The following is a 16,259-nucleotide window of genomic DNA, read 5'->3' on the forward strand; positions in this document are numbered from 1 at the left end:
GTCCTGAATGAATTTCTAGTTAGTGTTGGAAATAAGTTTCACTGGACTCCCAGTGGGGCATTCCCACCTAAGCACGAGTGCCCTCCTTACCCACAAAGTAGCTTGCCTTTTCAGCGAGTAGAGACATATACATACATACATGTGCATGCACATACGTGCGCACACACGCACAGACACACACTCTCACTCCCTCTCGTTTTCTCTCTCTCACCTCAGGAGTGATTTGAATTAGACAATAAATAGCCAGACAGCACCCCCAGGAATGGGCACACGTGCAGCAGCTGTCCAAAGGAGAAGTCACTTTACTTTCTTTTAAACTTGCAATGTTTGTCTTTATTTTGTTCTTTATATTTTCAAAGTGAAAAGAAATAGTATTGAGTCAATTTCTTTTTGTTTTTTTAAATATTTGTTCTATGTATTTACAAGCCTTAAAGTTGCTCTAAAGATTTCAAGAGTATTAAGAGTACTTTTCTCAGGGTAGCACTTTTTTTTTAAAACAATTCTTGGAGTTCTGTGGTCCACAGCATTTCCTTCTGTTTCAATGTTATGTATATTTTGATTACTATTGTGATTTTTTAAATTTTCTGAAGCAAGCTGAGAGGCAGGCAGAAAGATTTGATGCCAAAAAAAAAAAAAAAATCTTTCTTACCTTGTTCACCCCAAACTTTCTCAAATCTGGACTAAATGCTATACCTTAAAACAAACATGAGGTGCATCTTGAAGGGGAGGGAAATTTATTTCTCTGCTTTTCTATTATACAAGTTGTTTACAGAAACTGCAAATTAAAAAATTACACTGGCATTTGCAGTCCTTAAAATAAATTAAAAGTTCTCAACTTTTTTTTTTTCCTAAACATTTTTTTTAGTCCTTGTTTAAAAAGAAAAGATTAAAACAGAAAATATTTTCTATAAATAATACATGTATTTTGGTTTTAGTGCTCCCGCCCTAAGGTTTGAAGTCTACTTTTTTCCAGTACCTTTTTCCTCCATGATCACCTTTTTTTCTCTTTCCCCCTCCCACTCGTGCACACGTGGGGGTTTCTGCGAGAATTGGCCTTGCTGCACTGTGATTGGCGAAGACGTGAAACTTTTTAAAAAAATACTTAAATTGTTTCTTTTGTTTCATTTTGTGTATTTGAAGTTTTAGTTATCCTCAGACTCCTCTTCTGCTTCCCGCAGCCACGTGAAGAATGCCGTGACAGATTTCAGGGCCACGCCCTTCCCATTCTGCTCTGCAGGGTCCTTGCTGCTCTCCCATTTGTAGAAGGCATCCTCAGAGATCACCTCCTCATCATACAGGCAATCAAAAAACATCCGCAGCAAATCTGCAAGGAGGTGAAAATAAACTATAAGCTTTGGGACACTGTAGTTATGAGGAAAAGAATGTATTTCAAACTAATGAATGACTGAATAAATGTGCATTAATTCCCCCAGAAAAAAGCAATAATGACAATTCACCATACTTGCTCTTGACAGTATAAACAGCCCAACAACTTGTTCAAAGAAGAGGAAAAAAATATTGAAGCAGTCTAAATTATTTTTTATTCCTATTATTTTGTTCAATTTGAACTTCCTTTCTTTTTTGTTTTTGTTTTTTGTTTTTGAGAGACAATCTTGTTTTGTCCCCAGGCTGGAGTGCAGTGGTGTGATCTTGGCTCACTGCAACCTCCACCTCGTGGGTTTAAGCAACTTTCCTGCCTCAGCCTCCCAAGTACCTGGGATTACAGGCACCTGCCTGGATTTAAGCAATGTTCCTGCCTCAGCCTCCCAAGTACCTGGTATTACAGGCACCCGCCACCATGATCAGCTAATTTTTGTATTTTAAGTAGAGACGGGGTTTCACCATGTTGGCCAGGCTGGTCTCAAACTCCTGACCTCAGGTGATCCACATGCCTCAGCCTTTCTTTAAAGATTTATCTTTGTAATTATATTAGTCAAGCTAATATTATCAAATTATCTGATTCACGGTAGATTGTCTCTTCAATTACACTATAAGGATAATTTGCTTTGATCTTTTCTTTTATCTCCCAGAGCGATTCAGCAGGACTAGGGAAGAAGGAATTTTACAAAAGCAAAACTAAGGAAGTACCAAAGAACTACTTGAGTGCTATCTTTCATAGCTATGTACTGCCCACTTTTAACAAAGTCCAACTGAATTTTCGAGATGTAATAAAAATCATTAGTTAACACTAAGTATCACTAAGACTTAAGTGTACAGGTTACTTTGTTTCATTAGCCAAGAATTAATCATAACACTTAACTAAAAACTATTCTGAAACTCCTTAGTAAATATACCATGGTAAATAAACTATACTTAGGGTCTTTGTTGGGTGTCTAAAGATTCTAGAGTATCATCCTCAACATCATTAACCATCTTCATGCCCTAGACCTGTGATGTCCAATATGGAAGCTACTAGCCAAACATGGCTATTTAAATTTAAAGTCAATAATTCAGTTCCTAGTCACAACAGACACATTTAAGTATAGAATTGCCACATGTGGCTCATGGTTACCATACTCAATGGTATGAATATACTTCCATCATTGTAGAAAGTTTTGTTAGGCCTGCCCTGGAATGGGGATGAAATAACCTAATCTAAATAGTTTTCTTGTTGTGATTTTTTCATACGAACATATAACAAATTCTTTTTTTTTTTTTTTTTTTTTTTGGATGGAGTCGTGCTCTGTTGCCCAGGCTGGAGTGCAGTGGCACAATCTTGGCTCACTGCAAACTCCGCCTCCCAGGTTCAAGTAGTTCTCTTGCCTCAGCTTCCTGAGTAGCTGGGACTACAGGCACATGCCACCTAGCCCATTTTTGTATTTTTTTTTTTTGAGACAGAGTCTCGCTCTGTCGCCAGGCTGGAGTGCAGTTGCGTGATCTTGGATCACTGTAACCTCCGCCTCCTGTGTTCAAGCGATTCTCCTGCTTCAGCCTACCAAGTAGCTGGCATTACAGACGCATGCCACCACACCAGGCTAATGTTTTGTATTTTTAGTAGAGATAGGGTTTCACCGTGTTAGCCAGGATGGTCTCGATCTCCTGACCTCATGATCCATCCGCCTCGGCCTCCCAAAGTGCTGGGATTACAGTCATGAGCCACTGTGCCTGGCCAATTTCTGTATTTTTAGTAGGGACGGGGGTTTCACCATGATGGCCAGGCTGGTCTTGAACTCTTGACCTCAAGTGATCTGCCCACCGTGGCCTCCCAAAGTGCTGGGATTACAGGTGCGAGCCACTGCACCTGGCCAAATTCAGATTTATTAAAGTTAGTTATATGAGTTTTTGTTATTAGTGATTCTTTTATTGTCCAAAGTTCAAACCCTAAATCATCTCTAAGTCCTGGCTTGGATAAACCTCACTCATTGGTTGGATTAACTGTAACATGACATAAACTTACTGGCAGGTTGATCGAGTTTTACTATCGATGCTTGTAGTGCATAAAGTGCTTGCAGTTCCTTCTCTGTATCTGAGTCTAGGTACTTGAGTAAGATCGGCACTCTCTGCTTGATAACAGCAGTGTCCACTCTGAAGGTAGAAGAGTCGGCTAAAGATGATAGAAGAACTAGGAATTACATTTAAGGAGTTAACATAGAATTATCTTTAATTTTCTTTCTTTCTTTTTTCTTTTTTTGTGAGACAGAGTCTCACTCTATCGCCCAGGGTGGAGTGCAGTGGCACGATCTCAGCTCACTGCAACCTCTGTCTCCCAGGTTCAAGCGATTATCCTGTCTCAGCCTCCCAAGTTGCTGGGACTACAGGCGCTTGCCACCATGCCTGACTGATCTTTTTGTGTATTTTTAGCAGAGATGGGGTTTCACAATGTTGGTCAGGCTTGTCTCGAACTCCTGACCTCAGGCGATCCACCTGCCTCAGCCTCCCAAACTGCTTGGATTACAGGCATGAGCCACCACTCCTGGCCTCTTCTTCTTCTTAATTTTTAGTTTTTTAAATAATAGAGACAAGGTATCACTATATTGCCCAAGCTGGTCTTGAACTCCTAGGCTCAAGCAATCCTTTTGCCTTGGCCTCCCAAAATGGTAGGATTACAGGCATGAGCCACTGCACTTGGCTCATTTTCAATTTTCTGAGTACAAAGGACCCATATGGCTCTACAAAAGAAGAGGCAAGAAGGTCTAAGGGAAATATTTTGAAATCCAAAATGCTCTGAAATTATTAATGAGACATTCTTTCACAAATAATAAAAAACATGGAGGGGGATGCATTTTGAATGCTGGTTTCCCTCAGGAGTAGCATACCCAATTATCTTTAATTATAATGAAACGGTGACAGTGGTTTTACGACAAACTACAAAAGCAAAATTAATCAAATGTCTTATCATAAAAAAAGGTGAGGTGGGCCGGGCGCGGTGGCTCAAGCCTGTAATCCCAGCACTTTGGGAGGCCGAGACGGGCGGATCACGAGGTCAGGAGATCGAGACCATCCTGGCTAACATGGTGAAACCCCGTCTCTACTAAAAAATACAAAAAACTAGCCGGGCGAGGTGGCGGGCACCTGTAATCCCAGCTACTCGGGAGGCTGAGCCAGGAGAATGGCATAAACCCGGGATGCGGAGCTTGCAGTGAGCTGAGATCCAGCCACTGCACTCCAGCCTGAGCGACAGAGCGAGACTCCGTCTCAAAAAAAAAAAAAAAAAAAAAAAAAAGGTGAGGTGATAGGTATGTTAATTAATTTGATTCAATCATTCCACATTGGACACATATATCAAAACATCACATTGTACCCCACCCCATAAACATATACGATCATAATTTGTCAATCAAAAATAACTGAAACATAGAGTAGGAATTTCAAGTGAGTACTTAAAAAAAGCAACATAAAAAAAGCAACATTAGAAAAGGAAATTAAAGCGACACTTAATACAAATCTTTTCAGAAGGGTAAAATGATTGGAACCATTTTGTAATTACCAGGATAAAAATTAACTGTGGCAGTGGCAGATAGCATACCTAATCCAGGCCTTTTGAGGGAAAGGAATCATAAAAAGGGGCTGAGAAATGAAAAGCATCCTCAGTGTGAAGACACATAAGGGCTTATATTATCTGTAAGTTATCACTAAGACACAATTTTGTTTTTAAAAGCAGATTTTGTGCTGGGCCTCATGGCTCAGGCCTGTAATTCTAGGTACTCAAGAGGCTGAGGCGATAGGATCCCTTAAGCCCAGGAGTTCAGGTCCAGCCTGGGCAACATAGTGACCCCCACCATCTCAAGAAAACAAAAACCAACAGCTTTTGGACTTCCCAACTCAAATTTTAAAACATGAAAGTCTTATGATGGTTCTATGGATACTGAAAATGATTTTTAAGAATTTCATGAAGACTTTCTACTTAGCTTTGTTATTTATCTCACTAAAGAACATTGAAAATAAATTCATTGCAAATCTTAAGTTACAATTCTGAAGCTATATTAAGTGGCAGGAAGCTATCTTCAAAAATAATACAGACAGACTTGAAATTCTGAGACACCTTTTGTGCTGATGAATTTTTTTTTCTCACTCCAGTGACAGAAGTATGAATTTCTATCTGAAACTAAAGAGATGTCTTCATGGAATAATGTTAAATATTGTATACAGCTTGGAATATTTAGGATTTCTACTGATCCTAATCCTATCAATATTAACAATTTATAAACCAATAAAAGTGTCTTATCATATAAAATAAAGTCAATGAAGAACAGGACAAACTGTTGGTATTTTTTTCTTCGTATATGTACTTACATAAAATGACTTTTTTGATGAGAATAACCCTATACTGATAATTAGATTAAGAATATTCAACCCATTCATTGTAATTCATGATTGGAAGGAGGCGGCAGCCCTGAATGTTAGAGGTGAAAAGATGAAGAAAAAGCTACACACAACGTAGTAAAAAACCACCCAAGGAGCATGCAAGGCATGTGGTGGCTGGTTAGATCTGGGTTCTCTGTAGCGGAACAGCTATTTGTCTCCACGCTTGAGACAACCACGCATCACAGACAGAAAGGACAGCGCACAGAAAAGTGAGCTACATAGGTCAAGTTTTGAAAACAATGTAAAATCAAACTGTATACTTAGTAGTTGACATAATGGGGATTTCAGATGTTATGAGCTGCCTTCAGAAATGTTACTTACCTATAATAGCTGCTTTACAAACAGCAGTCATTAAAGCTCTAAGGAATGTAGGTGAACTCATCTGGCTTTCGTCTAGATTAGCCTGAAGTCAAAAAGAAATAAAACAATTAAAGATAACCTTGCTCAGCCAGGCACAGAGGCTCATGCCTGTAATCCCAACACTTTGGGAGGCCGAGACAGGAGGCTCACTTGAGGCTAGGAGTTGAGACCAGTCTGGGCAATATAGTGAGACCCTATCTCTACAAAAAAAAAAAAAAAAAAAAAAAAAAAGGGCTGGGTATTGTGGCACATGCCTGTGCCTGTGTTCCCAGCTACCTGGGAGACTAAGGTGGGAGGACTGCTTGACCCCAAGAGTTTGAGGCTGCAGTAAGTTATGACTGCACCACTGTACTACAGCATGGGTGACAGAGCAAGACCTAATCTCGAGAAAACAAAATACAGGCCCATTGCAGTGGCTCATGCCTGTAATCCCAGCGCTTTGGGAGGCTGAAGAGGGCGGGATCACCTGAGGTCAGGAGTTCGAGACCAGCCTGGCCAATATGATGAAACCGTGTCTCTACTAAAAACACAAAAATCAGCCAGGCATGGTGGCAGGCAGAGGCTGAGGCAGGAGAATCGTTTGAACCTGGGAGGTGGAGGCTGCAGTGAGCCAAGATTGCACCACTGTACTCCAGACTGGGCGACAAGAGCAAAACTCCATCTCAAAAAAAAACCGAAAAACAAAAAAAGATATCCTTGCACACCGGAGAAATTATCCTCCTGAAAATCAGGACCAATCTGGCAGTAAGAACAATAGATGAGTCACTTTTTATTTTTTTTTTTGAGACAGAGTCTCACACTGTCACGCAGTCTGGAGTGCAGTGGTGCGATCTCACCTCACTGTAACCTCTACCTCCCAGGTTCAAGCGATTCTCCTGCCTCAGCTTCCTGAGTAGCTGGGACTACAGGCGCCTGCCACCATGCCCAGCTAATTTTTTAGTACTTTTAGTAGAGATGTTTCACTATGTTGGCCAGGCTAGTCTCAAACTCCTGACCTTGTGATCTGCCCACCTTGGCCTCTCGAAGTGCTGGGATTACAGGCATGAGCCATCATGCCCGGACCACATGAGTCACATTTTTGCACATTCTTGCTAAAATTAAAAGTCCGATTCATTGAAAAATAATTTGGCTATTGCCAGTTCTATATGCAAATATTTGAATGAGCAGTATTTACTTTTCAGGGTCCCCCCCACTGCCTATCCTCTACTCATTCAATTACACCGTGTTAAGTACTTGTACATTTGGAAGTACAATCACTTAAAAACGTATTTTATTCACCAATAAGTAATCCATATTAAGATAATCTACTCAATCTATGAAAGAACGACACCACGACTGCAGTGTATTTTAATGACTACTTACTCAGAAGCATGTAACTATTTTTACATGTGCCAATACTGCTTTTTCATCTGAATTTTAATGTGAATTAAAGTTAATCTCAAGCATTACTTAACCCCTTTAAGTGGTGAGAAAAATATTACTCTTTTCTAAGGATGGCAAAACAAAAGCATTTAAAAACTAATATCATTAAGGTTAAAAACTCATGAAGTGAACAGATAGGTAAGCGAATTAAGGGGATCCCACAAGAATCTTTCCTGTAGAGATATCAGGGAAGGTGACATAGTCTTTATACCTCTACCCAATCAAAGATCTGTTCATCATTCGCTTTGTCCTCAATAATGAGTTTCTCGAGTCGCTTATATAGCTCTTCGGCAGACAATTCTTTCTTTGAAAGTGCTTCAGAGGAACAGGGACTGTCAGACTCTATGAAGTCCAACTTCTGAAACATAAAAGGAGGAACATATTAATATATTAATATAATTCTATGTTATCATCCTGAGAGAATAACAAAGTCATAGGTTATGTCTTCTATTTTACACGGAATCAGAATGATCAGCAGAGGCTATTTTATGTTTGTAGTTGTTTCTTTTTTGAGATAGGGTCTTGCTCTGTCACCCAGGCTGGAGTTTGGCTCACTGCAACTTTCACATCACGGGCTCAAGCAATCCTCCCACCTCAGCCTCCTGAATAGCTGGGACTCCAGACCTGCACCACCACACTTGGCCATTTTTTTGTATTTTTAGTAGAGAAGGGGTCTCGCCATGTTTCCCAGGCTGGTCTTGAGCTCCTGAGCTCAAGCAATCCGCCCTCCTTGGCCTCCCAAAGTACTGGGATTACAGGCATGACTCACCACGCCCAACCTGTTTGTATTATAGTTTTGAAAGACTGTAGTCCACTATCCTTCTGAATATTTTTCCAACTTCTCATACTGTGTATCTTAAAAAGGAAGGAAATAAACCCCCTATAATTATCTCTAGGCTATGGTTACATGCAAATAACCAATCTTCCCCTTGAGCTTCAATCTTCCCCTTAGCTGCAACGTAGCTCTTTAAGGCAGGATAGGAGCCCTAGAAAAGGCTAAAGTTTCACTCCCTTTCTGCAACCTATGGTTTAATATTAGTATTGGTACTCAGCAAACTTGATAGGTTAATATTAGTATTGGTATCAAAACTCGATAGTTTTGGCTTTGTTAAGTTATGGCCATTTTGAATATAGGTGTGAGAAATGATGCTATAAGTGTTTAGCACGTAGATACGTAGTTTTAAAAAATCTATAATCAGTCTGGGTGCAGTGGTTCATGCCATTAATCCCAGCACTTTGGGAGGCCAAGGCAGGAGGAGTGTATGAGTCCAGGAGTTTGAGACCAGCCTGGGCAACATGGCAAAACCCCGTCTCTACCAAAACAAATACCAAAATTAGCCAGGTGTTGTGGCGTGGGCCTGTGGTCCCAGCTATTCAGGAGGCTGAGATGGGAGGACTGCTTGAGCATGGGAGGTTGAGGCTGCAGTGAGCTGTCACTGTGCCACTGCACTGCAGCCTGGCAACAGGGCGAGATCCTGTCTCAAAAAGAAAAAATAATCTATAATCAAAATTATTCATAATTTTCAAGGGACTAAAGAAATGAGGTATGTTGGTATGCCTTGCTTCATGTGGCTTCTTTATACAAAAACCATAAAGATGAATATATTGAGGATTACTCACATTAGGTTTTCTCTAATACCCTTGAATACTCTGGTATAGTCCTGTACCCTATCCCCAATCCACAAAGTGAAAACCACTGTCTTGAATTCTGTCATCTGATTGTTCCATTTCTACCACTTATGTAGCATCTCTAAATGATACTTCTCAATAAGGTTTTATTCTTTATTTATTTTTGACTTGGGGTCTTACTATGTTGCCAGGTTGGACTTGAACTCTGGGACTCAAAGATCCTCCTGCCTCAGCCTCCTGAGCAGCTGAGACTACAGTGTGTACCACTGCACCCAGCTCCATAAGGTTTTAGAAACGTGGCTCAATATTACAAACAATTTTTCTGATTCAGTATTGGTTACCTATACATCCAATCCATGATGCTCCAATATACGCAAAAAAGCACAACATGAAGGCCATAAGCTCTTTAAGCAAACCGAAAGTCAAGATACAGGCCAAGTTTTTTTCAACCTCATTTTTCAAACTATACTCTAAACACTTTTATATATTCATTTTATTATGTATATATTATTTTGCCTTTTTTTTTCTTTTAAACTGAAAGAAAAAAATATTTATTTATCTAGACAAGAGTCTTCCTCTTTCGCCCAAGTTACAGTGCAATGGCACTAGCATGGCTCACTGCAGCCTTGACCTCTAATTGCTTTTTTTTTTCTTTTAAACTGAAGTCTCATATTTATTTATTTATTTAGACAGGGTCTTGCTCTTTTGCCTAGGTTACAGTGCAGTGGCACTATCATGGCTCACTGTAGCCTTGACCTCTAATTGCTTTTTTTTTTCTTTTAAACTGAAGTCTCATATTTATTTATTTATTTAGACAGGGTCTTGCTCTTTTGCCTAGGTTACAGTGCAGTGGCACTATCATGGCTCACTGCAGCCTTGACCTCTAATTGCTTTTTTTTTTCTTTTAAACTGAAGTCTCATATTTATTTATTTATTTAGACAGGGTCTTGCTCTTTTGCCTAGGTTACAGTGCAGTGGCACTATCATGGCTCACTGTAGCCTTGACCTCCCAGGCCAAGTGATCCTTAGCCAACTAATGCAAGAACAAAAAATCAAATACTGCGTGTTTTCACTCATAGGTGGGAGCTAAATGGTGACAACACATGGACACATAGAGTGGAACAACACACACGAACCTATCAGAGGGCAGAGGTTGGGAGGAGGGAGAAGATCAGGAAAAATAATAGGTACTAGGCTAATACCCGGATGACAAAATAATCTGTACAACAAACCCCCATGACACAAGTTTACCTATATAACAAACCTGCAAATGCACCCCGACCTTAAAATAAAAGTTAAATTTAAAGAAAAAGAGGAGTGAGGGAGAGGGAGTGGAGGAGGAGGAAAGAGGAGAGAGGGGAGAGGAGAGGAGAGAGAGAGAGAAGAGAAAGAGAGACAGACAGACAGACAGAGATACTATTGATGGCAGTGGCTGCTGCCATTACGCTGGCTGCAGTAGGGAGGCGCAGCTGGTGCTATACACCGCATGGAGCTGGGGGGAGCCCTGGCCCTTCTGAGTTGGGATGGGAGCTGCCTGTGCTACTGCAGCCACCCAAACCGCAGGTGTAGACCCAGGGCTCCTGCTCTATGGAACAGGCAGGAGCCCTGCCCTCCTAGAGTCACCCAAACTGCAGCTACGGATCCAAGCCTCTCTGTGCTCTTGGGGGATCAGGGAACAGGCAGGATCTCCCCTCCTGGGTGCTGTCGCAGCTGCATGACCCACGGCTGCAGACCTGTGGCTCCTGTTCCACAAAGCAGGCAGGAGACGGGACAAGGGGGAGCCCTGCCTCTTCTGAGTTGGTGGGGTGGGAGCTCTGGGGTGCAGCTGTGGCTGCCCTCCCAGGCATGCAGGACCCGGGCATCTCTGCAGTCTGCACCCTCAGGTGCCCCAGGAAGGATCCCCTGTCCCTGCAGGCTCAGGGGTGTCTGCTTTCCGATCTTGGAGTGGGGTTGGGACCAAGCCCCAGGGCCATGAATGGCAGCAGGAGGCAGACAGAGTCCTGGGTAGAAGGGGGCAGGGTCCCCAGTAAGGCCCCACCCTCAGGCCAGGGAGGACCTGAAGGCTGGGGGCTGGGGTGCCAGTCCAGCAGACTGGAGTGGGGCATCATGGTGCCTCTTCCAGGCCCAACCATGGCTGCCTATGGACCAATCACCATGCATTTCCTCCCCTCTGAGGTATAAAAGCCCTGGGCTTAGCCAGAGCAGGGCAGAAGATGGCCAGAGGACAAAGAGGGCAGAGAGACGATGGGAGGATCAGCTGCAGAGAAGAGTGCCTTCTCTGCTGAGAGCTACAGAGATGACCTGCAAGCAGAGAGCTTCCCTCTCCACTGAGAGCTTCAGAGACGTGCAGAAATGTCCAAATGACCTGCCTGTGGAGAGGAGTTATCCTCTCCAGAGCCATGATGGCAGATTACAGGCACATGGGATCACAGGTGCGTGCTACCACATACAGCTAATTTTTGTATTTTAATTAGAGACGGGGTTTCACCATGTTGGCCAGGCTGGTCTCGAACTCCTGACCTCGTGATCCACTACCCACTCCTCTGAGCTGTTCTAATACTAACTAAATCTCTTCTTCACCCTTCACTTGTTTGCATACCTCATTCTTCCTGGACACAGGACAAGAACTCAGGCAAAGGTGCCATGGTCACAGAGGTTTCTGGCCAAAAAAATCCACACCCCAGAGATCCCATAACACTACTGCTTAAATACTTTGATAGTCACAGCCCTAAAAGCTACTTTAGTCGGAAAGGGTTGAAATAACAGCCAGTCCCAGCACTGGCCTCTCAGTCAACTGCCAGGCAGATTAAAAGACACAACCCCAATCCTTGGAAAATGAAGTCCTTATTATTCAACCTGGCACCAGCAAGCTGCACCAGAAATGGTGTGATGCCAGTTTCCTAGCGGTCTGCCACAGGGCTGGGTGCTGGTAGGTTCTATGCAAAATTCCTAAATTCACTGAAATTTATCAGACTCTTTTCATCATGCATTTCCCTGGTGTTGATAATGCATGTATTTAACCAGGCTCCACAGTTCCAAAACAGTTGGCTTTAACAGATCTTGCCAGTTCAATAGTTGTGTCAGTGGAGGGACTGAATCCTGGAGCTTCACCACCTTCCCTATTACGTATACTTCCCTATTATGTATACTTCACCATCTTCCCTATTATGTATACTTCACCATCTTCCCTATTATGTATACATCAATTTTCAAATATTAAACCCACCTTACATTTCTGGGATAAATCCTACATTATTATTATTATTATTATTATTTTTCCTGATACGGAGTCTTGCTCTGTCACCCACAGCTGGAGTGCAGTAATGTGATCTTAGCTCACTGCAACTTCTGCCTCCTGGGTTCAAGCAATTCTCCTGCCTCAGCCTCCCGAGCAGCTGGGATTACAGGCACGTGCTATCACACCTGGCTAATTTTTGTATTTTTAGTAGAGACAGGGTTTCACCATGTTGGCCAGGCTGGTCTCGAACTCCTGACCTCGTGATCTGCCCACGTCGGCCTCCCAAAGTGCTGGGATTACAGGCATGAGCCACCATGCCCAGCCAATCCTACCTTATTATAATGTATTACTCTTATTATATATTGTTGGATTTGATTTTCTAAAATTGTATTGGGAATTTTTTCTCAAAATTTTTTTTTATTATACTTTAAGTTCTAGGGTACATGTGCACAACGTGCAGGTTTGTTACATATGTATACCTGTGCCATGTTGGTGTGCTGCACCCACCAACTCGTCAGCACCCATCAACTCGTCATTGTAAATGTAAATACAAATTACATTGTAGATGTAAATATCAGGTCTAACTCCCAATGCCATCCCCCGCTCCCCCCCGCCATAATAGGCCCCGGTGTGTGATGTTCCCCCTCCAGAGTCCAAGTGATCTCATTGTTCAATTTCTCAATGTTCATGAGACATATTGCTCTATAGATTTTTGAAATGTCTTTGGTTTTGGTATTAGACTAATGCTGGCCTTAGAGAAGTACCCGCTCCTCTTCAATATTCTGAATAGTTGTAGAATTCTTTTGTTAAATGGGTATTATTTCTGCTTTAAATGTTTGGTAGAGTTTACCAGTGAAATCATTTAAGCCTGGACTTGTTTTGTGGGAACATTTTTAACTATGAATTCAATTTCTTTAATAGATATGCAGGTTATCCATCTCTTGAGACAGCTCTAGTAGTCTGTATCTTTTAAGAAATTTGTGGCTGAGTGCAGCAGCTCACGCCTGTAATCCCAGCATTTTGGGAGGCCGAGGCAGGTGGATTACCTGAGGTCAGGAGTTTGACACCAGCCTGACCAACATGGAGAAACCCCATCTCTACAAAAAATACAAAATTAGCCAGGCGTGGTGGCACATGCCTGTAATCCCAGCTACTTGGGAGGCTGAGGCAGGAGAATCACTTAGGTTCTCCTGAGGTTACGGTGAGCCAAGATCATGCCACTGCACTCCAGCCTGGGCAACAAGAGCGAAACTCTGTCTCAAAAAAGAAAGAAGAAGAAAAATGTGTTCATTTCAACTAGTTCAACTACATCGATGTATTCAACTAGAGTTACTTCTTTTTGAAGACAGGGTCTCACTCTGCTGTCTAGGCTGGAGTGTAGTGACAGGATTACAGCTCACTGTAGCCTTGACCTCCCGGGCTCAAGCAATCCTCCCACCTCAGCCTCTTGAGTAGCTATGATTACAGGCATGTACCACCATGCCTGGCTTATTTTTGCATTTTTTTGTAGAGATGGGATTTTACCATCTTGCCCAGGTTGATCTTGAACTCCTAGGCTCAAGCAATTTGCCTGCCTTGGCCTCTCAAAGTGCTGGAATTACAGGCGTGAGCCACCATGCCTGGCTGATGTATTTATTGACATAAAGATTATTCATAAAATTTCCTCACCCACTTTTATGTACAGAATCTGTGTTGATGTTACTGCTTTCATTCCAGATATCAGCAATATGTACCTTCTTTTTAAAATTTTTTTCCTGATCAATCTTGCTAGAGGTTTATCACTTTTATCTTCTCAAAGTACAGGCTTTTTTTTTTTTTTCCCAAGATGGAGTCTCGCCCTTTTGTCCAGGCTGGAGTGCAATGGCGCAATCTCAGCTCATTGTAACTTCCGCCTCCCGGAGAACCAGCTTTTGATTTCACTGGTTTTTCTCTTTTTTTTTTTTTTTTTTTTGAGACGGAGTCTCGCTCTGCCGCCCAGGCTGGAGTGCAGGGGCCGGCTCTCAGCTCACTGCAAGCTCCGCCTCCCGGGTTCACGCCATTCTCCTGTCTCAGCCTCCCGAGTAGCTGGGACTACAGGCGCCCGCCTCGTCGCCCGGCTAGTTTTTTGTATTTTTTAGTAGAGACGGGGTTTCACCGTATTAGCCAGGATGGTCTCGATCTCCTGACCTCGTGATCCGCCCGTCTCGGCCTCCCAAAGTGCTGGGATTACAGGCTTGAGCCACCGCGCCCGGCCTCACTGGTTTTTCTCTAAAAAGTCTTCTATTTCATTGGTTTCTGATACAATGTTTATTATTTCCTTTATTCTATTTACTTGGAGCTTCATTTGCTCTTATTGTTCTAATTTCTTTCTTTCTTTCTTTCATTTTTTTGTTTTTGTTTTGTTTTTTTTGGTGATAGGGTCTTGCTGTGTTGCCTGGGCTGGTCTCTCAAGCTCCTGGGCTCAAGCAATCCTCCTGCCTTGGCCTCCCAAAGTGTTGGGATTATAGGCATGAGCCGTTGTGTCCGGCTTTATTTTTCTAATTTCTTAAGGCTGAAGCTGAGCTTATTGACCTTTCTTCTTTTCTAAATATCAATGACATGTTATGTTTTCATTTTCATTCAGTTAAAAATGTTTTTTACTATCCTTTTTCATTGCTTCTTTGACCCACGTGTATTTAGAAGTATGTTGTTAAGTTTCTTAGTATGCATTGCCCTAATTCTTAAAGGTTAGTTTAGCTGCACAGGCAATTCTACATTTACTGTTCGTTTCTCAGCACTGTGAGATTATTCTACCATCTTCTGGCTTTCATGGTTCCTATTGCAAAGTCTATTTTTTTTGTGTATTTTTTTTTGAGGGGGAGGCAGGTAGGTAATGTGCTGCTTCTTTCCAGTTTCTTTAAAATCTTTTGTATTTGTCTTTGGTATTATGCAGTTTCACTTTTGTATTTGTCTTTGGTATTATGCAGTTTCACTAAAATATAATTATCCTGTATGGCATATATGGACTTTCATTATAGATTTGTATATTTTATCACTTCTAGAAGTATCAGCCACTGTCTCTTCAAATATTGCCTCTTCTCCGTTCAGGCTAACTTTCCTTCTGGGACTCCAATTAAGATAGTTTAAATGGTTTCTCATTCTTTCCTCCAAATCTCCTAACGTAGCAACATATCTTAGATAGCTACCTACAGATTTTGGTGTATGTGTGTGTGACTTTTGTTTATTTGTTTTTTTTTTTGTTTTTTTTTTTTGACAGGCTCTTGCTTTGTCTCTCAGGTTGGAGTGCAGTGGTGTGATCGTATCTCACTGCAGCCTTAAACTCACAGGTTCTAGTGATCCTTCTACCTCAGTCTCTCGAGTAGCTTAGGACTACAGGTGCACCAATACACCCAGTTAATTTTTTTTTTTTTTTTTTTGAGACGGAGTCTCGCTCTGTCGCCCAGGCTGGAGTGTAATGGAGCAATTTCGGCTCACTGCAAGCTCCGCCTCCCGGGTTCATGCCATTCTCCTGCCTCAGCCTCCTGAGTAGCTGGGACTACAGGCACCCACCACCACGCCCGGCTAATTTTTTTTTCTGTATTTTAGTAGAGACGGGGTTTCACTGTGTTAGCCAGGATGGTCTCGATCTCCTGACCTCATGATCTGCCTGTCTCGGCCTCCCAAAGTGCTGGGATTACAGGCATGAGCCACTGCGCCCGGCCCAGCTAATTTTTTTTTAGTAGAGACAGGTCTCACTATGTTGTCCAGGCTGATCTCTAACTCCTGGCTTCAAGAGATTCTCTTGCCTCGGCCTCCCAAAGTGCTAGGACTATAGGCATGAGCCACT

At 42.2% G+C, this 16,259-nt stretch overlaps 1 protein-coding gene across 19 annotated transcripts in view; it reads right to left on the reverse strand.

The window, feature by feature from the left end:
• Positions 1-310: 310 nt before the first annotated feature.
• The window catches only part of EIF4G3 (eukaryotic translation initiation factor 4 gamma 3), a 375,220-nt gene continuing 359,271 nt past the window's right edge, over positions 311-16,259 (reverse strand). For 11 of the 19 annotated variants that reach the window (XM_030942482.1, XM_030942483.1, XM_030942481.1 and 8 more), the window contains 4 exons: positions 7,799-7,945; positions 6,127-6,208; positions 3,398-3,544; positions 571-1,324 (listed from right to left, as the gene is read on the reverse strand). In XM_030942482.1, coding sequence (XP_030798342.1) covers positions 1,143-1,324; positions 3,398-3,544; positions 6,127-6,208; positions 7,799-7,945 — 558 coding nt within the window. In that variant the 3' untranslated portion in view covers positions 571-1,142. Of the gene's footprint in view, positions 1,325-3,397; positions 3,545-6,126; positions 6,209-7,798; positions 7,946-16,259 lie in introns of all 19 variants that reach the window. The other 8 variants (XM_010364336.2, XM_030942485.1, XM_010364337.2 and 5 more) reach the window with 2 other exon arrangements.

The sequence above is a fragment of the Rhinopithecus roxellana genome, chromosome 12 (genome assembly GCF_007565055.1).
Source record: "Rhinopithecus roxellana isolate Shanxi Qingling chromosome 12, ASM756505v1, whole genome shotgun sequence".
In the NCBI taxonomy this organism is placed as follows: Eukaryota; Metazoa; Chordata; class Mammalia; order Primates; family Cercopithecidae; genus Rhinopithecus; species Rhinopithecus roxellana.